This window comes from Hyla sarda, chromosome 6, assembly GCF_029499605.1.
Source record: "Hyla sarda isolate aHylSar1 chromosome 6, aHylSar1.hap1, whole genome shotgun sequence".
Lineage (NCBI taxonomy): Eukaryota > Metazoa > Chordata > Amphibia > Anura > Hylidae > Hyla > Hyla sarda.
Window position 1 is genome coordinate 289873277 of NC_079194.1, and position 22634 is coordinate 289895910.

The 22634-nt window shown below is 47.7% G+C and overlaps 1 protein-coding gene across 1 annotated transcript; it reads left to right on the forward strand.

The window, feature by feature from the left end:
* Positions 1-3996: 3996 nt before the first annotated feature.
* CD59 (CD59 molecule (CD59 blood group)) lies at positions 3997-22314 on the forward strand. Its single transcript, XM_056527693.1, has 4 exons — positions 3997-4070; positions 10115-10189; positions 13609-13710; positions 21850-22314. The coding sequence occupies exons 2-4, from the start codon at positions 10120-10122 to the stop codon at positions 22044-22046; spliced, it is 369 nt and encodes a 122-aa protein (XP_056383668.1). The 5' UTR covers positions 3997-4070; positions 10115-10119; the 3' UTR covers positions 22047-22314.
* The last annotated feature ends 320 nt before the right edge of the window (positions 22315-22634 follow it).

Genomic DNA, 22634 nt, shown 5'->3' on the forward strand with positions numbered 1-22634 from the left:
ATGGTTAAAACTCCAATAAATACTAAAAAAGACTAAAGAGAGGTGCATAATAAAACAGTCATGGTCAGAGTAAAGTACTAATCACCAGCCACCAGTTCCAGCAGAGCTTGGGTTTACATAACCCCACCAGAGCTGCCATAGGCTAATAGCATTAAGTCTACCCTAGCCAGGAAGAATAGCAAAGAAAACTGTTCAGACACAAACCTAGACACCAAAACAGAAAAATATCAAAAGTACAGAAAACGGACTTTGCACATGTCTACTAGCAGTCAACAATTTCTCACCAGGACGTGCACTTTCCAAAAGTAGCCTCTGAAAGCATATGGGGAGGATCTGTTACGCCTTCTTGTGGCCAGACCCAATGTCTAATCAGATCAGACCTGTATTCAATTACATATCTGCCTGAGACATAACTGCAGCAACCTGACACTTCTATCTGGGTGTATATAAAAGACAGATCCTATATGTCACTGCCCCCCACCTACAACTCCCATCATGCCCTGACAACGTTTACAGTTGTTTATTAAATTTGACAGAATTCTACATAAGTCTTTTAACTTGGTCTTGTGTAGGGAGAACATTTCACTGAAAAAAATGTTTGTTGGGATGTCCAATGGAACACAGGAACACAGAGGTGTCAGCAGAGAGAATTGTGGTCAGACAGAAAGGAAATTCAAAAACAAAAGAACTTCCTCTGGATCATATAGCATCTGATAAGTACTGGAAGGATTAAAGGAGTACTCTGATATAAAAAAAAATGGCACCATAGCGAAGTGCTCTTGAATACCTTTCATTAGAGGTACTGATCGGCAAAATCGGTCCAGCCGTTATCCTGCAATCCTTCCCGGTAATTTTGCTCACTTCCGGGTACTGTAAGCATGGCCTTGACGTCACCAATGACGTTTTCCCAGCATGCTTACTTCTCTTCTTCCGCTCCCAACCCCTCCCTCACTCCTGTTCCCTACCCTACAAATTATAATATGTAATGCCCCAAGCTGCCTCCCCTTCTTGCGATCCCCACCCCCTGCCGCTACGCCATCTCCTCCCACTCTGCCTCCGCCAATACTCCGCTGCAGTATTGGCGTAGGATGCTTTGTGAATATAACAGACAGTTACGGCGGCGTAACTATCTGTTATATTACTGGTTGAACAAAATCACATGTCCGGTCTTTCTATGCTGGCGAGTGCGCATGCGCGCGACTCGCCAGATGATAGGTGGAAGGTTAAATAGACGTTTACTCAGCCCAGCGAATGCCGGCTGAGTAAACGTACAGCATTATGAATATGCAATTTGGGGTGTCACATAGGCGCACTGGATGGGGAGGGCTAACTGAGGGGAGGAAAGGAGAAACGATGACGTATCGTTTCAGAAATGGCCGCTGACACGCACATACTGTGGAACGAAAGTCATAATGCTGTGAGGGAGGCTGCACTTCCGGATACGCAGAAACACATGGATTCTTACACAGAAGGCAATGGAGGTAATTGGGAGTCTTATATAACTTTGTAAATCCTAGCTAATGGTGTAAAAAAGATTTAGGTTAGAGTACTCCTTTAAGATTTTTATATAAAAGTAGTTTACAAATCTGTTTAACTTTCTGGCACCAGTTGATTTAAAAAATTTTTTTTTTCCACCAGAGTACCCCTTTAACAACTCAGGGAACACATGTACACCCTGTTGTATTGGAGGAGAATTGTCATGTAGGAGAATTTATCCCCTATCCAACGCGACTGCTGGGACCCACCCCGATCTCCTGTATGGTGCCCCAGCTCTTCTCGTACATGGAGCGGGAGGTCAGTACGTGTCCCCCATTTATCTCTACGGGAGAGCTGGAAATACACCAGCACAGCACTCGTGTATCTCTGGCTCTCCCAAGAGGGTGTGTGCAGACTCTGTGAGCCATGAGGAAAGCCGAGGCGCCGTACAGGAGATCGCTGGGGGTCCAAACAGTCAGACCCCTCGAAATCAGACATCATATTTTTTCTGTATTATATATGAGCCCCTTCAATGCTAAAAAATTACAGATTTTGGTCACATATATCAGAAAAAACAAAAAAGTTAATATTGAACCACGATTCAAGAAGGAACCAGGGATAGGAAAATGACTAAGAATTTATGGCCGCAAGCGGTGTCATGGTAAACTCCGTAATGTTTCACAATAAACGCCATGCTATGTACATACTATAAAAAACAGGTGATAAAGACGGGAAACAAAGATCATCAATATCTATGAGGCCATGTTCACACGGCATAATCCTCTCAGAAATGTGTGGTGAGCCACGGGGTGTATGGGGCAGATGGTATTAACCTCTAAAGGTTCGTGACGCCAGGGCGTGGTTTCCCTTTGTAACCACCTGAAGGTAGCACCGCTAGTCCTAGTTTAGGCAGGGCAAATAAGAGTCCAAGGCCAGGTTAGGGTTAACGGTAGCTTTACTGAGGTAGACAGATGGTAATAGTCTTTACAGCTAGGCCGGGATCCCAGAGAGGTGGCCAGTAACACAGGGGACCTCGCAGCTTGCTGGGACTTGCAGTGACTTTGACAGACTTTAGCAGAGCCACGCTGAATATCATTGACTTGACTGAAAATAGTGACAGCAGACAGAGATGACTTGACTTACTGACATGAGGCTGTAATTTAGGCTTGAGGCCTCCAGATGTGCTGGACACTGGCTATGAGACGTCTTATAAAGGGGGGCTGAGCATGGAGCCCATAGGTCAAGCTGCAGGTCACCTGGTTAGCTGGTGCTCTCTGAGTAACAAACATGTGAATTGAACATGTGACAACCATTATCATGTGACTAACTCAAAGGTCCTTTATACATATAACAGTATGGGGGAGACACTGCAGGAGAGACCCTAGGACACAGAGGGACTCAACCTGACAGGGCCTAAGTACTGTACAGGACCATATCCCGTACTGGGACATCACAAATGCATTGCCGTCCATGGAGACGGTCCTAGCGCCGGCATGTCACCCATGTTTTCCAATCGGTGAAGCTAAGCCATTGTTTATGTACATTTGTTCGCTAATTTGTTCTTTTCATGGGATCTTTGGATGTCTTGTATGTATATTTGCAAAGCTGGGTGTTAATTTAAAGCAGTACTCCGCTGCTAGACATGTTTTCCTATATCCAAAGGATAGGGGATAACATGTCTGATCGCAGGGGTACGACCGGTGGGGACCCCCGCAATCCCCGCCGGGGTGCCCCAGTCATCCGGTGCACGGAGTGAACTTCGTGCAGTGCCGGATGATTGGCGAACACAGCCGCCATACCCCCTCCAGACCTGAATGGAGGGGTGTGGCGTGATTTCATAATCACGGAAGCCCCAGGCTTCCATGACCGTAATGCTGCAGCGCTGGCTCAGAGACCTCGTTTGGTTCCAATGGTCGGACCCCCCGCGATCAGACATTTCCAAAGGATAGGGGATAACATGTATAGGGGCGGAGTACCCCTTTAATTCTGCAGGGACCGAATGACCTTCTAATACAGTACCTCGGGTGGACATTACGCTTCGTAAACATAGCCTTAGAGCAGCGTTCTCCAACCATGGTGCCTCCAGCTGTTGAAAAACTACACCTCACAGCATGCCCGGACAGCCGAAGGCTGTCCGGGCATGCTGGGAGGTGTAGTTTTGCAACAGCTGGAGGCACCCTGGTTGGCAAACACTTTCTTAGAGTTAAAGGGGTAGTCCGCTGCTAGACATATTAAAAGATGATAGGATGTCTGATCGCAGAAAGTTAGGCGCACGTATGTCTTTTGTCCTTGAACGCCGCTTTTGGTATTTTCTTTAATTTATTTTAATGTTTTTATTTAACATTTTATTTAACTCTTCTCCGTCAGAGTCCAAGTCATCGAAGTCATTGAGCACGAGCGATTCTTTCTAGATATCTCTCATACAACCTGGCAGCTGGAATAATGGGAGTAGTGACTGTACACTTTAGAGGGAAGGAGTTAATCCTAAGGCCCTCCCCCCCCCCCCCCCCCCCCCCCCTCTCCAGTGGGTAGGAATCCTGGGTTTATCCTGAACAGTAGTCTCCTGACCTGCTGCACATATACAGACACAGGCGGTAAGCTTCTACCCCCTATATACTGCTCTGTAATATTCCTATATCCTGTGCTGCACTGCAGAGCATGCATGGACGGCTCTGCTATATTATAGCTGCACGCCGGGGGATGGGTTGTTTTTTTTTGTGCTATATTTGTCTGTGTGTTTAGGCTTCAGGCTTAGGAAGGGTAGGCGGGTTTGTGTAGTGATAAGCATGGTATACATTATAATGTACGTGCTTTCTGTACCCTTAATGGCGTATATTGTGGTGACGGTGTTCGGAGTCGTGTATTGAGTCTCATTTGAGGTGCAGCCTGTACTAGGGACTTGATCCTAACAATAGCATTAGCTTCCTGAAATGTCTATTGCCATGTGATGACTCCATGGACCTGGTTGTTGTGTGTGTTTGTGTAGTTATTTATTTATTTATTTATGTATGTATGTGTGTGTAATTTATGTATGTATGTGTGTGTGTTTACAGTCACATGTCTGTAACAGAAAATAATATTAAATTATAATACTAGCTGAGTACTTGGCATTGCCCGGTCTTACTACCTAAACCCTGTTGGAGAGTATAAGTGGCATGTGAGGACCATCTTGTCCTCGTACCCGTCTCTTTCTCGTACCCAGTCCCCATGCCCCGTCCTTGTACCCTGTCCTTGTATCTCGTCTTCATACCCCGTCCTGGTACCCCAGCCATGTACCCCGTCTTCCTATCCCATGCTGGCACCTGAGAAAGAGTTCAGAACTAATCTAGGAACCTTGTGGGAGAGGAAAGGCAACATATGAGGACCATCTCGTCCCCCCAATACCTTCCTCATGCCCCCCTTTCTTGTATCTTGTCTTCATACCCAGTCCCCGTACACCGTCTTCGTATCCCATCCTGGTACCTGAGGAAAGGGCCAGAACGAGCCATCTGGGAACCTTGTAGAAGAGTAAAAGCAACATATGAGGACAATCTTGTCCTTGTCCCCTCTCCCCCTATACCTTCCTCTTACCCAATCCTCATGCCCCCCCCCATCCTTGCACCCCCTCCTTGTATCTTGTCTTCATACCCAGTCCCCGTACACCGTCCTCATATCCCGTCCTGGTACCTGAGGAAAGGGCCAGAACGAGCCATCTGGGGACCTTGTGGAAGAGTAAAAGCAACATATGAGGACAGTCTTGTCCTCATCCCCTCACCCCCTATACCTTCCTCACACCCAATCCTCATCCTAAGGATAGGGGATAAGTTTAGGATTGCGAGGAGTCCGACCGCTGTCCTCCGCGATCTCCTGTACGGGGCGGGAAGGGGACGTGTTGACCACCGTCCGCACGAAGCAGCGGCCGACCCCCCCCCCCCTTCAATACAGCGCTATGCCAGAGCCGGAGATTGCCGAAGGCAGCGCTCCAGCTCTGCTATAGACTTGTATTGAGGGGGCGTGTCAGCCGCTGCTTTGTGCGGTGGTCAACACTCCCCCTTCCCACAGGCTGCAGGGGAGGAGATCGCGGGGGGCCCTAGCAATCAGACCCCCCGCGATTTGAAACTTATCCCCTATCCTTAGGATAAGGTATGAGTTTTTCAGGACTGGACTACTCCATTAATACTTATTGAGTAGGTTGAAACGTTGCACTTTTGTATTGACCGGATGGTGAATAAATTCACATTTGTTTACTTTTGGATTGCTGGAGTGCCGCTTGTTACTTCTGTTGGACATTATATACCTATATATATTTTAAATAAAATTATGCACAAACACATAATTTGAGTTTTTTTATGCAGATATTACACACTTAATTCTTCAGGGGTGGAAAACTTTTTTTATTTTATTTTTTCAGATCAACTGATTTGTCATTTACTTTTATAAAACCTTAATCCTTCCAGTACTTTTCAGCTGCGGTATGCTCCAGTGGAAGTTGTGTAGTTCTTTTCTGTCTGATCATAGTGCTCTCTGCTGCCACCTCTGTCCATGTGAGGAACTGTCCAGAGCAGGAGAAAATCCCCCAAGCAAACGTCTCCTGCTCTGGACAGTTCCTGACATGGATAGGGGTGGCAGCAGAGAGCACTGTGGTCAGACTGGAAAGAACAACTGAACTTCCTCTGGAGCATGCAGCAGCTGATAAGTACTGGAAGGATTGACATTTTTTAATAGAAGTAATTTACAAATCTGTATATCCTTTTAGCAGCAGTTGATTTAAAAACAAAAAATAAAAATAAGTTTTCCACCGGAGTACCCCTTTAAATAGATCAGTATGGGTGTGTAAGCGCACTCAGACCTAAATGCTTTAAAGTCCTTGAGATCTTGCAGAGGGTTTCGCCTTGTTATTACCCTTTAGACCTGTGTGTCGCAAGCAGCGTGCCTCAAGCTATTGTAAAACTACAAACTCCCAGCATGCCCGGACAGCCAACGGCTGTCCGGGCATGCTGGGAGTTTGTAGTTTTGCAACAGCTGGAGGCACACTGGTTGAGAAACATGCTCTATACTATACTTGGGTATCTCAGAAGGGCCCATAGACAGTGCATGGATTAGCACACTTCAAGCAGCTGTGAGAGACCCTGTTCTGGAGATCACGGGAGGGGAGTCAAGGCGGGCGCGCAAAAATTTACATTTCCACCGCCAGTTAGTGCTGGGCGGTATGGCCTAAAATTAATATCACAGTATTTTTTTTATTATCGCGGTATCACGGTATTACTGCCTGTCCCCCCGTCCTTGTGCACACTGGCGATGTCACAAGAATGCCTCCCGCGAGTGCGATCGCTACCATCACCGCTAGCGGGGTCACAAGAATGCCGAGCGTGGCTCTGTTCCCCGTCCCTGTTAGCTCTCAGGGTACGGGAACAGATTTAAAAGCCTTGCGCGCAGCTAACGTAGTACTGCGCATGCGCAGTACTACACAAATAGCGTAGAGCTAACGCTAGGCTCCTAGCGCTGCCTATGTTAGCCCTACGCTATTTGCGTAGTGCTGCGCGTGAGGCTTTTAAATCTGTTCCCGTACCCTGAGAGCTGACAGGGACGGGGAGCAGAGCCCCGCTCTGCATTCTTGTGACACCGCTAGTGGGCACAGGGACCCCGCTAGCGGTGATGGTAGCGATCGCACTCACGGGAGGCATTTTTGTGACACCGCTAGTGGGCACATGGATCCCGCTAGCGGTGGGGATTGATCGTGCTCTCGGGGACACAGTAAATGGATTAGCGAGCGGAATCGGGCCACAGAAGCACACCGGGACAAGTGAGGGCGCCGCGCTGGGCTCTACAATTCATCCGGAGGGTGGGGGAGGGGCCCGACCGGTATAGTGGTATGGGCAAAAATCCATACCGTGGGAGAAAAAAAAAAACGGTATCCAGTTCATACCGGTATACCGCCCAGCACTACCGCCAGTTGTGACTTAAAGGGGTTATCCAGGAAAAAACTTTTTTTATATATATATATATCAACTGGCTCCAAAAAGTTAAACAGATTTGTAAATGACTTCTATTAAAAAAATCTTAATCCTTCCAATAATTATCAGCTACTGAAGTTGAGCTTTTCTTATCTGTCTGGAAACAGTGCTCTCTGCTGACATCTCTGCTTGTCTCGGGAACTGCACAGAGTAGAAGAGGTTTGCTATGGGGATTTGCTCCTACTTTGGACGGTTCCCGAGACACGTGTCATCAGAGAGCACTTAGACAGAAAAGAACAACTCAACTTCAGCAGCTAAAAAAGTACTGAAAGGATTAAGATTTTTTAATAGAAGTCATTTACAAATCTGTTTAACTTTCTGGAGCCAGTTGATTACATAAAAAAAAAAAAAAAAATTTAATAAATAAATAAAAATAAAAGTTTTTTCCCAGGAATACCCCTTTAAAGGAAAACTGTCAGCTTTCTTCCCCCCCACCCCCACCCCCCCCCCCCCCCCGCACTAACCAGCGGTACTGGCTGGTAGTGCGGGGGACGCTGATCAGTTTGATCCTTACTGTGCCCGGATCCGCCGCGCCGTTCAGCCGTAATCTTCTATTTTCAGTATATGCTAATGAGGTGCTAACTGGCACTCTGACGTCAGTGCCCCCTGCCCCAGCGCCACCCAGCTCATCAATATTTCTCCCCTCCCTCCGCCTCTCCCCCTTCTCCCCGCTCTGTAATGAAGAGAGAGAGGAGGACTATTGATGAGCTGGGCGACGCTATGGCAGGCGGCACTGACGTCAGAGTGCCAGTTAGCCCGGCCGGTGCCAGTTGGCACCTCATTAGCATATTCTGAAAATAAACCGTACTGCTGGTTAGAGCGGGGGGAGAAAGCTGACAGTTTTCCTTTTTAAATTGGTCCCTGTGCCCATTGCGGCTCATAATCTAAACCAGTATGTTTTGGAGTGTGGGAGGAAACCTGAGCAAAACATAGGGAGAACATACAAACTCCTTGCAGATGTTGTCCATATTGGGATTTGAACCTAGGACCATGGTACTGCAAGACAACAGTGCTGAGCCCTGAGCCACCATGTTACCCACTACTGCTCATGTAATGGAAAAATAAAGAAATAAATATATATATATTATAAAACGGGGGTAATAAAGCATATAAAACACGACAATAGTATCACAGATTACATACTTCTACATAAAGGTAACAAAGGGCGGGACAGCAGCTTTACTTGCTATAGTGAGAACAGGAAAGGGGGGTTGTTATATATTACTATGGGCAATGATCCAAACTCCTGGTGGGCCAACTCGAAAGGAGAAGGGAGGATCAATTGATGTTGGGGCGGTTAACCCTTTGTCTGCCTCGCCCTTCCTTGACCCTGTCTCTACAGTCAGAGATAAATATGCCTGCATGGCGAGGTATCAACCAGGCCCAAAAGTACACAAAGCTTTAGCTGTGCCAGTTGCAGCAATTTGCGGTAAACCCCGTGCCGTTTCTGCTTTGATGTTCGCTCTTAGGCAATGCGACCGCACCCTCAGACGATGCCCTGATGTGCCTTTAATTAAAAGGTACCTGAGTTTTCACACAATTTTTTTTTATATGTCAAAAGGTCTGATCATTCGGTGTCTTAAAGGGGTACTCTACTGCTCGGCGTTTGGAACAAACTGTTCCGAACGCTGGACCCGGCGCCAGGAGCTCGTGACATCATAGCTCCGCCCCCTCATGATGTCACGACTGCCCCCTCAATGCAAGTCTATGGGGTCACGCCCCCTCCCATAGACTTGCATTGAGGGGGCGGGGCGTGACTTCATTGCGGGGCGGGGCTATGACGTCACGAGCTGCCAGTGCCGGCTCCAGCGTTCGGAACAGTTTGTTCCAAACGCTGAGCAGCGGAGTACCCCTTTAAGTGTTCAGACCCTGACTGATCGCTAGGACTAGTGATTGAGCGCTGTTTCTCCCTTACAAAAAAGTGGGGGCATTATAGGGACATTATTGGAGAGGGGCTTAAAGGGGTACTCCCCACCAGAGTACCCCTTTAAGCCCCTCTCCAATAATGTCCCTAAAACTTACACTTCTGGGTGGGTTTCCATAAGCCCCACCCCTATTGTACCCGATTCATGGGATTTTTCTGCCAAATTCTGAACTGTAAACACTCTCCGCCTCCATCTGGTGAATGGTGGCCTATGGATGCACTTTTTTCATCTGGGGTTACAATTTCCTGTATTCTCATAATTGGTGGTGGGCCCAGTGCTCAGACCCTCACCGATCATCTTGGTAGCCCCTATCCTGTGAGCAGTTCCTAAAGGTGTTGTATACTTTGGACATTGGGGGAGATTTATCAAAACCCGTCCAGAGGAACAGTTGCTGAGTTGCCCATAGCAACCAATCAGATCGCTTCTTTCATTTTGCGGAGGCCTCCTTGTTAAAAATGAAAGAAGCGATCTGACAACTTTTCCTCTGGTCAGGTTTTGATAAATCTTCCACAAAATCTTCTTTTTTTCATCCCAGCCCGCACCCAGCGTTCGGAACTAAATGTTCTGGACGCTGGGGCAGTGGAGAACCCCTTTAAGAGGTGGATACATTTCTCCAGAACCCATCCTTTTTAGGACATGGATGGTTGACCCAGCTCACGGACCACCACGACGTGGAGCTACACCACTGACATGTTGATTTTTTTCTTCTTCTATATATAGGAATCATGGGCAGTACTGGAAATTGCTGTGTGGCTCTCGCTGTAGTCCTGGTCCTCCTCACCGTTTGTTCTACAGGTAATCCTTACTCTACATGCAGTTCCATACATTGAACATCACATGGTGTAGATCAGTGGTCTCCAAACTGTGGACCTCCAGCGGTTGCATAATTACAACTCCCAACATGCCCAGACGGCTTTTAGCTGAGCTAGACTGTAAAGTCATGATGCCTTCGGTGCATAGTGCTAAATATTATGCTGAGTATTTCAGCTCTATTTGCAAGCTGCTGAGAAGAGCTGACACACTGTAGAGTTCAGTGCCGAGAGATGGGGGTGTGGGTGTGTCTGGTCTAAGCCAATCACAGCCCAGCTCACACTGAACTGCTCTCGGGTGTTTGAAGCAGAATGAGGGAGTAAGTTCAAGTGATGTCACGCCTGCCGGGGAACGCCCCTTTCCAGTCTGTGCAGCTAACTGAGACTGAGCAGAAAATACAGCACAATGTTAAGGCAGAAAACTAAAAAAAAAAAAAAAAAAAAAAGGCAGGGGGTGGTTTATCATGAGGGGTGGGGGGGGGGGTTGAACTGGGAGGCTAAAAAAATGTATCACGTTCATGACAGGTACTCTTTAAAGTCATGTACAGAACTGCTTGCAGATTTTGGACGTGGCACTTGTTACACCTGTTTTGCAGGGCCGGGCCCCCATGGGAATTTTGGTAATCATAACATAAATTATATTTCCTCCTTGTAGTGTTGTCAGCAGCTGTGATGTAAAACACCACTAGATAAGTGTGCAGACTATATATATATATATATATATATATATATATATATATATATATATATTCAGAAGGGGCATTGCTTTTCCAGGCACTTTGTCTGTCTGTGTTGGCTCTTTAGCAGTATTTGAGGATAAGGATTGTCTGACTTACCCATAAATTTATTAAAGGGGTTGTCAGATTATTTAAAACATATCCCCTATCCACTGGGCCCCCCATGATCCCCTATCTGACCACTGGAACCCCTCACAATCTACAGAACAGGGCCCATCTCTTACCTCTGAGCAATCTGGCCCCCACGTTCCAAAACAAACTGGTCTCTGCAGTGACGGCCCGCTCAGCCAATCACCGGCCGCAGCAATGTCCCACCTCTAAGAACCTAAGCGGGCCATCACTGCAGAGACCAGTTTGTTTCAGAATGTGAGGGCTGGAGTGATCAGAGGTAAGAGATGGGGCCCCGTTCTAAAGATCTTGCAGGAATGTCTTTCCAGCAGTCGGACCCCCTGCGATCAGACGTTGTCACTGTATTTTGCAGTACAATTAGTAATGTCATTACAAAGTACAATTGGTCCTGCACAAAACAAGCCCTGTAGGTGAAAAATTTAAAGGGGTACTCCGCCCCTGGCATTTTATCCCCTATCCAAAGGATAGGGGATAAGATGTCAGATCGCCGGGATCGCCGCTGCTGGGGACCCCGGGGATCGCCGCTGCGGCACCCCGCTATCATTACTGCACAGAGCGAGTTTGCTCTGTGCGTAATGACGGGCAATACAGGGGCCGGAGCAGCGTGACGTCATGGCTCCGCCCCTCATGACATCACGGCCCGTCCCCTAAATGCAAGTCTATGGCAGGGGGCGTAACGACCGCCATGCCCCCTCCCATAGACTTGTATTGACGGGGGCGGGCCGTGACGTCACAAGGGACGGAGCCTTGACGTAACGATGCTCCGGCCCCTGTATTGCCCGTCATTACGTGCAGAGCAAACTCGCTCTGTGCAGTAATGATAGCGGGGTGCTGCAGCAGCAATCCCCGGGGTCCCCAGCAGCGGGACCCCGGCGATCTGACATCTTATCCCCTATCCTTTGGATAGGGGTTAAGATGTCTAGGGGCGGAGTACCCTTTTAAAGAGTTATGTCTTTTAAAAGGCAAGGATCCTGTGGAGTGGGGAAAGTAGCAGCAGTATACAGATAGAGCTGGAGGAGAGAGTTTCCCCATTGTATACCCTGATCCTTTAGAGACAGCGCTGAAGGGGAGGTGTATAACTACTAAATATCCTGATCCCAGAGAGAGAGAGAGAGCTGGAGGGGAGGTGTATAACTACTAAATATCTGATCCTATAAAAATAATAGCAGTACACAAGTAGAGCTGGAGGGGGGGTGTATAACTACTAAATATCCTGATCCCATAGAGATAGTAGCAGTATACAGGTAGAGCTGGAGGGGAGGTGTATAACTACAACATATCTCGAGGGGGCGGAGTACCCCTTTAAATTTTTCACCTACAGGGCTTGTTTCATGCAGGACCAATTGTACTTTGATGAGGGGACACTAATGACTGTGACACAGGGAGAGATGAGGGGACACTAATGACTGTGACACAAGGAGAGATGAGGGGACCAGTAATGACTGTGACACAGGGAGAGATGAGGGGACACTAATGACTGTGACACAGCGAGAGATGAGGGGACCACTAATGACTGTGACACAGGGAGAGATGAGGAGACACTAATGACCGACACACGGAGAGATGAGGGGACACTAATTACTGTGACACAGGGAGAGATGAGGGGACACTAATGACCGACACAGGGAGAGATGAGGAAATACTAATAACAGACACAGGAAGAGATGAGGGGACACTAATGACAGTGACACAGGGAGAGATGAGGAGACACTGATGACTGTGATACAGGGAGAGATGAGGGGACACTAATGAGCGTGACACAGGAGAGATGAGGGGACACGAATGACTGACACAGGGAGAGATGAGGGGACACTAATGACTGACACAAGGAGAGATGAGGGGACACTAATGACAGTGACACAAGGAGAGATGAGGGGACACTAATGACTGACACAGGGAGAGATGAGGGGACACTAATGACTGTGACACAGGGAGAGATGAGGGGACACTAATGACAGTGACACAAGGAGAGATGAGGGGACACTAATGACTGACACAGGGAGAGATGAGGGGACACTAATGACTGTGACACAGGGAGAGATGAGGGGACACTAATGACTGACACAGGGAGAGATGAGGGGACACTAATGACTGACACAGGGAGAGATGAGGGGACACTAATGACTGTGACACAGGGTGAGATGAGGGGACACTAATGACTGTGACACAGGGAGAGATGAGGGGACACTAATGACTGACACAGGGAGAGATGAGGGGACACTAATGACTGTGACACAGGGTGAGATGAGGGGACACTAATGACTGTGACACAGGGAGAGATGAGAGGACACTAATGACTGTGACACAGGGAGAGATGAGGGGACACTAATGACTGTGACACAGGGAGACACTTAGGACTGATCATACGACGTTACGTCACGTGCCTCATCCTGGCTCTTTATTGCTGCCTCCTATATTTGTGACACATTTGTCAGTCCTGTATTATCAGCTTTATACAAGTGATTTGGGGGAGAAGAGCAATGGAGATGATCCCTTTCCTATGAGGTCTGATTTGTATGTCCGCTCATTCTTTATACAGGCCAAGCTTTACAATGCTACAATTGTGCACAATGGAGTCTTTCAAAATGTGAAAGCACCACAACATGCGGTTCTTCTACAAACGGCTGCATGAGGATTACACGTACGTATATATTTGGTGACCTTATCCATAAATAGACATGTTGGTTGTCTTGGTCCTTAAAGGGGTACTCCACTGCTCAGCGTTTGAAACAAACATCATAACCCCTCCCCTTCATGACGTCACACCCCGCCCCCTCAATGCAAGTCTATGGGAGGGGGCGTGGCGAATGTCACGCCCCCTCCCATAGACTTGCATTGAGGGGGCGGGGCGTGACATCATGAGGGGGTGGGGCTATGATATCACGAGCTCACGGTGCCTGCTCCAGCGCTTGGAACTGTTTTTTCCAAACGCTGAGCAGCGGAGTACCCCTTTAAAATGACTGAACATTATACTTTTGTAAACTGTGCGGTTCTTGCATCCTCTTCATTTTTGTGTCGAAACAAAATAGTTGTGCATCAACCAATAGTAAAGATATCCATATAGTGATGGCTCTGTGGTGTCCAGCTATCGTATTGCATACGGTACCTTGTATGGTGGTCCCCAAAGTCAGAGTTCCTACGTTCAGGTAGGGCCCCACAGGTGGGACAGCCCCTAGTCCCTCCTTTTCTAATGTTTAAATGTATATATTTAATATAATGTATATTTAGTATGCTTACCTTGGTAGCGTCGCAGGGCCTTTGGTCGTGTGACTATGTTAATTCTTCTATGGTATGCTAGAGGACCTTTGGAGGTCCTTGGGTCACATGATTACCCATAACTCTTTGTACAGATAATTGACAGAAGTATTGGACCAATCAGCTTAAGGCCAGCCCCTGCCCATATAAGGGAGCTGTAGCCAATGATCGCTCTCTTGCTCCTGAGCTGCAAAGCAAGCGGCATTATCTCTTGGGTTGCTGCTCTCGTGGATGCCGGACTATCAGGACGGATCTGCGCAACTTACAAAGACAAGCTAGGCCAGAAGCCTGCCGGCCTCAGCGTGAACTTAAATGTGAGTCTTAAACTAAATCCCCACTAACGCTAGCGTGACTGCTGGACCTCAACTAAATTCCCTAAATCCAGCGGAACAGCTCATATCAGTCTACGGACTCTGAAACGCTTAAGGTCCCAACCGCTGTCAATATCTAAGAGACTTTGCTTGTACAGAGACTGTTCCGGTTATAAAGCTTGCATAAAATCTTCAGTAAAAGTTCCGACAGTTTTCAGCAAACTCTCCGGTTATGGACATTCAATTATTTCATACCTCCCTTTCGCTCTTGGGAAGGGTGGCGGTAGGACAAGCATTACAGAGGAGCCCTCACCCTGGCGTCACGAGTAGAAAGGGTTAAACAGACCCCATTAAAGTACCGCACAGCTATACCCCATATACCCTACACCCCCAAGTACCACATCTCCTTTCACAGGTTTTCGGGCAGGATAAACAGTAATGGTGGTGATGGTGCGGAGCAATGAAAGACTATGGGGTACAGCATTTCCCTCCCCAAACGGACAATATTGGTATATGGTCACTTCCATCTCCTGTGCCAAAAGCAAGGCCGTTCTCCTCATTGAGGACAGTGGTCAGAGATGTTCAAAGTAATTATTTTTTTTTTACCAAGCCCTGTAGAGGCAGGTAAAAGCAAACCAGCAGTCAGAGACAGTAACACAGACCAAGGGTATGTTCACACTACGTAATTCCCGCGGAATTCCATGAGCGGAATGCCGCGAACGGAATTACGAACTGTGAACATAAACATCAGTGTAAATCGGTTTCCGCGAGACCCGTTCACACTGCGGAATTTCAGCGGCGGACAATTCCGCCGCTGAAATTGTTCTACGCAAAGAAAGAACATGTTCATTCTTTGCGTGGAAGTCCGCAAACACTGCATAGCCGTCAATGGTGACGGCGCAGTGCCGCGTGGTCCTACAGCTGAAGTATTGCGGCAGCGGCGGCCAGAATGGAATCTCCGCTCGCGGAATTCTGTGAGCGGAGAGTCCGTTCATTATTCGTAGTGTGAACATACACTTATAGTTCAAACAGGGCTTTGCCAGTCTTTATTTTTCCAGAACAAAACAAAATACAGCCTTTAGCTTCAGACATAAATAACTAAAAAAAATAACCCTGTGCAAACTACACAGAAATGTTTTCAAAATACGCAGGTGGCTTACTACCAGCCATCGAACAAAACAGTCATCCACAATGGGTTACACCCACCAGACAAATGTCCACTTTGAGGCTGCACACCTCAAGACTATAACTCTCAGTTGCAGGGCAAGTTCATCACAGCCTCATTTGCAGACTGACTATCACCTAGTTTTAAAACCCAGGGACGAGCTGTCTTCAGCACCTGTGCTGATCGGGGCTAGTATGAAAACCTGGCGTAGCTAAGGAAGGGGATGAAAGGCCTCAATAACAAACTTGCATTTCATCCCATTAACCCCTTAAGGACCCGGGGTTTTTCCGTTTTTGCATTTTCGTTTTTTCCTCCTTACCTTTAAAAAATAACTCTTTCAATCTTTCACCTAAAAATCCATATGATTGCTTATTTTTTTGCGCCACCAATTCTACTTTGTAATGACGTCAGTCATTTTACCCAAAAATCTACGGCGAAACGGGTAAAAAAATCAATGTGAGACAAAATTGAAAAAAAAAACCCATTTTGTAAATTTTGGGGGCTTCCGTTTCTGCACAGTACATTTTTCGGCAAAAATGACACCTTCTTTTTATACTGTAGGTCCATACGGTTAAAATGATCCCCTACTTATGTAGGTTTGATTTTGTCGTACTTCCGGAAAAAATCAAAACTACATGCAGGAAAATTTATACGTTTAAAATTGTCATCTTCTGACCCCTATAACTTTTTTATTTTTCCGCGTATGGGGCGGTATGAGGACTCATTTTTTGCGCCGTAATCTGAAGTTTTTAGCAGTATCATTTTTGCATTGATAGGACTTATTGATCGATAAAATGCACTATTTTGGACTTTGGAATTTTTTCGCGCGCACGCCATTGACCGTGCGGTTTAATTAATTATATATTTTTATAATTCGGACATTTACGCACGCGGCAACACCACATATGTTTATTTTTATTCACACTGGTTTTTTTTATGGGAAAAGGGGGGGGGTGATTCAAACTTTTAATAGGGGAGGGGTTAAATGATCTTTATTCACTTTTTTTTTTTGCAGTGTTATAGCTCCCATAGGGACCTATAACACTGCACACACTGATCTCTTATACTGATCATTGTTATCCCATAGGGACCTATAACACCGAACACACTGATCTTTTACATTGATCAGTGGTTTCTCATAAGAAGCCACTGATCGATGATTCTGCCGCTTGACTGCTCATGCCTGGATCTCAGGCACTGAGCAGTCATTCGGCGATCGGACAGTGAGAAGGCAGGTAGGGACCCTCCTGCTGTCCTGTAAGCTGTTCGGGATGCCGCGATTTCACCGCGGCTATCCCGAACAGCTCCCTGAGCTAACCGGCATGGTTTCACTTTCATTTTAGATGCGGCGTTCAACTTTGAACGCCGCGTCTAAAGGGTTAATAGCGCGCAGCAGCGCGATCAATGCCGCGCCCTATTAGCCACGGGTCCTGGCCGTTGTTAGAGGTCGGGCCCGACCCGCAATGACACGGGGCAATGCTGTGGCCCCGCGTTATAGATCGGGAGCGGACTCAGGGCATACAGGTACGTCCTGGGTCCTTAACAGGTTAAAGGAGTACTGCAGTGTAAGACACTTATCCCTTATTCGCAGGATAGGGAATAAGTGTCTGATCACGGGGGTCTGACCACTGGGACCCACCGCGATCTCCTATACGGGAGCCCAGCATTGCCGCGGCTGTACACAGCTAATGCGCATTGTCGACCTCACTAGACCAGAGGATGAAGGATGGACTAGAGGTACTCGTGATTCACCCGATCAAATGCTTTGGCCTGATCAGAAGACAGCATGTACCCCTTCCAGAGACCCGCACTACTCCGTGCCACTGCCTCCTGGACACCGAGAACAGCACTTAAGGTGCTTTGGCCTGGAACCGAACAGTGCTGAGCCCCCGAAAGGAGCTGGGGTGCAAACTTCACCAGCTGATTAAACAGTATCTTAGCCAGAAGCTTCCTGTCCGTATTGAGAAAAGCTATGGACCTCGAATTCTCAATACGGTTCAGATCTTTACCCTTTGAGAGAAGAATCAGGGCTGACCTCCTCATTGACTTCGGCAGAGTGCCCGAGGATAGACACTCATTGAATACCTCAGTCAAGAGGGGAGCTAAAGGCTCCTTAATGGTCTTGTATCACTCGGATGTTGGCCATCCGGACCGGGCGACTTCTTAGGGGCAAGCCCCTCGATCGCCAGTCTTGCTTCCTCTTCGCTGATTTCTTCTGACAAAACGCCAAGAGATGGGTCTACACCTGGCTCAGGAATGGTTTCAGACAGGAAAGCAGACATCCTGTCTCGATCCCTCCTTCCTTCCCAAGAGGTGCGAGTAGAAGGATCTGGACCGATTCAGAGACCCCGTACTATCAATCAGTCCCGAGATGATCTCAATGATATCTTACAATTTCTGTTAGGGTCTGGCGAGCGGTACTTCCCGAAATCCCTCTCAAAAACCAAAGATGCGTGCCTATCGTACTGACACCTCATCAGCAAGGACTTCACTCTGGAGATATCCTCCCGTCTACCTCCAGTCCAGACAAGAAGCTCGAGTTTTCTCCTCAGACCCTGATACAGGCGATACCTGTTCAGGGACCTGAGGCTTGAGAGCTGGCGGAAGAACCCCGCAACCCGCTTCTTGAATATCTCCCACCACTCTGACTTACTACTACATAGGCCCAGTAAAGGTACCTGACTCTGAAGAAAATCCTCAAAGGACTGTCTTACCTCTGCTTCCTCCAGGAGGGACGAATTCAGCCTCCAGTAACCTTTACCCATCCGCGGAGTTTCTGAAACATTTAGAGAAAATAAAATCATACAGTGGTTGGAGAACTCCACCTCAACCACGGACACTGCGGAAGAGACGGCTTCCTCTATCAAATAAAACCTATCTATCCTAGACCTGCAGCTACCTCGATGATAGGTGAAAACCACGTGGCCTGAGGGGCTCCGGATGTGGGCATCCTCTAGGCGAGCTTCCCTAACTATACTATTAAGAGCTATGCTATCATTTATTCTGGCACAGTTGATAGATGCCAGCGTCAGTGGGGAGTGCCGTCATCATGGGTGATAGACGGCCCTAACCACCCTCATTTCTGTCTCTTCTTTACCCCCTCATCCCCAGGTGAGGAGGCTTCTTTCTCTTTTAACATTTTTTTTGGACACTGACTGGTCCGTTTTTGAATCCCCATCTCCACCTTGCTCTGGTTTGGCCCCATCCCCTGAGGAAACTGCCCCATCAGGACAGGGCCCAGTTGCCCCTGGAGGCTCCCCCACTTCAGGCACCCCATCCTTGACACCCCCCGACTCCAAGGAGGTGGAGGAGATGGTATAGAGGACAGAGTAGAGGTTAGATAGATCAATCAGAGGGGGGCAGGTAAGCTTCCGCTTGGAACCTGGTCCGTAGCACGGGGACTAGAGGGCGCCGACCTCTTCTTTCCTCCTTTACTGCCCTTCTTTTTTGGCCTCTCTTCACCCTCCTCATCCACACTTTCATAGTGGGAGGAGTCAGAAAGATTGGCCTAGCTGCCTTCTTCTCTACAGATTCTCCTCATCCAGCACATTCTCCCCCAGGGCCTCAGCAGTTTCAGGAATAACCTCTGGAGCAGGGCCAGAAGCTACCCCTGCCACATGGGAACTCTCCAGTTCCCTGCTTCTTCTCCGATTAACCTCCCGCCTCAACTTGGCGGGACTTTTCCTCCTCACTGACCCTGTTGCACCTTCACCCACACTCGTGCCCTCGCCAGCTGAGGCAACATTACTGCTGTTCCCAGCCAAGGTGACTGTCGCACGGGCAAAGGAGCTAGGACAACGGCTGAAAGGGTGTCCTAAGACTCTACACAGATGACACCTGATCTGCCTACAGGATGCGGCAAGATGACCTACCCCAACATAGAGAGCACATACCTGCACGGTACAGGCCGCACTAAAGTGAGTGGGGCTGCCGCACCTGTGACAGACCTTGGGCTGCCCCTGGTAGAAAATTCTGTCTCTCCCAAGAAAAGCAGCTGATGGGATGTGGGCAGCAGTGCTCCCCGAACACATCAGTTTGACAAAAAACGTCCAGGACCCAGACCAGATCCCATGTTTGTCATAGTTTTTTTCGGCATGTCCGTCACATCCCCATATCTGCTGAGCCAGGTTATGATGTCATAGCAAGATAGTGACTCGTTATGTGTCAAAACGGTCACTTTCTTGGCCAAATTCTGACAGGATATTGCCTTTATGGCAAAATCCCGCCAGCCGGGCTCACTTTTCACCACCTCATAGTTCCACCAGAAGAGTTCCAGACCCTCTGGCCGAACGAAGCTGATGTCAAACTCAGAAGTACCATAGGGGTGGATCAGGGCAAAGATGTCACTTGCCCTGGATTCCATCTTGAGGAGGAGCTCAACCACCTTACCCCGAGGCGGACATGCATCTTTGCCCCCCCCCCCCACTAAACGGACCACATTTCTACGGCCACTTTCCTGCCCGGATGTCGGGAGGGACCTATAAAGTTCAGCAATTCATACGATAGAAACAAACTTAGATGACCGGTTAGAAACCGCACGTGATCTGCACAGTCTGCTCAGGCGGTGCTCAGCCTCAGAAAATATACACAATAGAACGGTAGATAGTAAATTAAAGACTGCACTCGCCATATGGCAGAATTAAAGCATACCTGTTAGATTTAATAAATAATATGTTACTCAGTACCTAATCCTGACCATGTACATCTAATTTTTATGCCTCTATCGCCTATATTTATTATAAAAATACATCTTTTCATTACTGTTTTTCCCCCCATCACCGAGCCTGTTCCCCTCTTTCCATCACTGAGACTGTTCCCCCCCCCCTCCCATCACTGAGACTGTTTCCTCCCTCTCATCACTGCGACTGTTTCCTCCCTCTCATCACTGCGACTGTTTCCTCTCTCGCATCACTGCGACTGTTTCCTCTCTCGCATCACTGCGACTGTTTCCTCTCTCGCATCACTGCGACTGTTTCCTCTCTCGCATCACTGCGACTGTTTCCTCTCTCGCATCACTGCGACTGTTTCCTCTCTCGCATCACTGCGACTGTTTCCTCTCTCGCATCACTGCGACTGTTTCCTCCCTCGCATCACTGCGACTGTTTCCTCCCTCTCATCACTGCGACTGTTTCCTCTCTCGCATCACTGCGACTGTTTCCTCTCTCGCATCACTGCGACTGTTTCCTCTCTCCCATCACTGAGACTGTTTCCTCTCTCCCATCACTGAGACTGTTTCCTCTCTCCCATCACTGAGACTGTTTCCTCTCTCCCATCACTGAGACTGTTTCCTCTCTCCCATCACTGAGACTGTTTCCTCTCTCCCATCACTGAGACTGTTTCCTCTCTCCCATCACTGCGACTGTTTCCTCTCTCCCATCACTGCGACTGTTTCCTCTCTCCCATCACTGAGACTGTTTCCTCTCTCCCATCACTGAGACTGTTTCCTCTCTCCCATCACTGAGACTGTTTCCTCTCTCCCATCACTGAGACTGTTTCCTCTCTCCCATCACTGAGACTGTTTCCTCCCTCCCATCACTGAGACCGTTTCCTCTCTCGCATCACTGAGACGGTTTCCTCTCTCGCATCACTGAGACGGTTTCCTCTCTCGCATCACTGAGACGGTTTCCTCTCTCCCATCACTGAGACTGTTCCCCCCCCCCCCCCTCCCATCACAAACAAAGCAGGGAGCAGCTACAGTAAGTGATATTGGTTGTCGTTCGGGACAGCCGTTTTGTGCGTGAAGACCCGGTCAACAGGAGGAAGTGCCCTCCCCCCCCCCCCCCCCCCCCCCCCGCTTTCTGTAGCTGCTCCCTGCTTTTTTTGTCCCATTTTCCGAAGATGAAGGATTCTGCCATATGGTGAGTGCCATCTTTATTCTACTATTTTTCTAAAGTTGCCTATGGATACATCTAAGTTGTACATCTGCATTTCTGGATGAGAAGTCAGCAGGTGTTGGGAAACTATTGGATGCATGTTCTTCCTAATAGTGCATGTACAATGGCTGTAGCGCTGGTATCTCCCATTAACCCTATACATTTCTCTTTTCCAGGAACAGACGGCTCCACCCAATATGGCTGCAGAGCCTATGACAAATGCAGTTCTGAGATTATCGGCCCGGAGTTAAATATACAAAATTTTCAATTACATTGTTGTCAGAAAGATCTGTGTAACAGCGGCTACATGTCTCATCCCAGCGCAGTGCTGCTTCTGAGCCTGGCGGTGGTGCTACTGGTGATAATGTCATGATGTGATGATGTCATAGCGATCTCGCCTCCGCAACACTTCACTCCTCTCTACTGATGTCTCCACGGATCAAGTTGCGGCTTATTTATACATATTAACGCCAACAGGATCCCTACGCGTTTTCCTACTGAAGTCTAAATTAAAAATATAATTTTTTTGCCTGATTGGTGGCTATGGGCCGTGTTGTTTGTGTCTGCGCAAATTCACTAGTGTGTGTATCTAAATGATAGTTTATAGATTGTTTTTGAGAGATTAAATATGTTAAAAAGTACTTTGCCTAAAGTTATTTGTAAAGCTCAAGCCACCCATGAAGACGTTAAATAATCTGCCTTAATAAGTGGAGTCACATTGTAAATAAATAATGCTACTTATCCCGTATTATTATGTATTTTACTCCAGAGCTGCACTCACTATTCTGCTGGTGAGGTCACTGTGTATATACATTACATTACTTATCCTGTACTGATCCTGAGTTATATCCTGTATTATACTCCAGAGCTGTACTCACTATTCTGCTGGTGAGGTCACTGTGTACACACATTACATTACTCATCCTGTACTGATCCTGAGTTATATCCTGTATTATACCCC

Bases quoted from the DNA above. Each gene is read 5' to 3' on its own strand.
- CD59 (XM_056527693.1), top strand. From the start codon at position 10,120: ATGGGCAGTACTGGAAATTGCTGTGTGGCTCTCGCTGTAGTCCTGGTC. The intron at 10,190-13,608 runs GTAATCCTTACT...TTCTTTATACAG, and splicing joins CCTCACCGTTTGTTCTACAG to GCCAAGCTTTACAATGCTAC. The intron at 13,711-21,849 runs GTACGTATATAT...TCTCTTTTCCAG, and splicing joins CGGCTGCATGAGGATTACAC to GAACAGACGGCTCCACCCAA.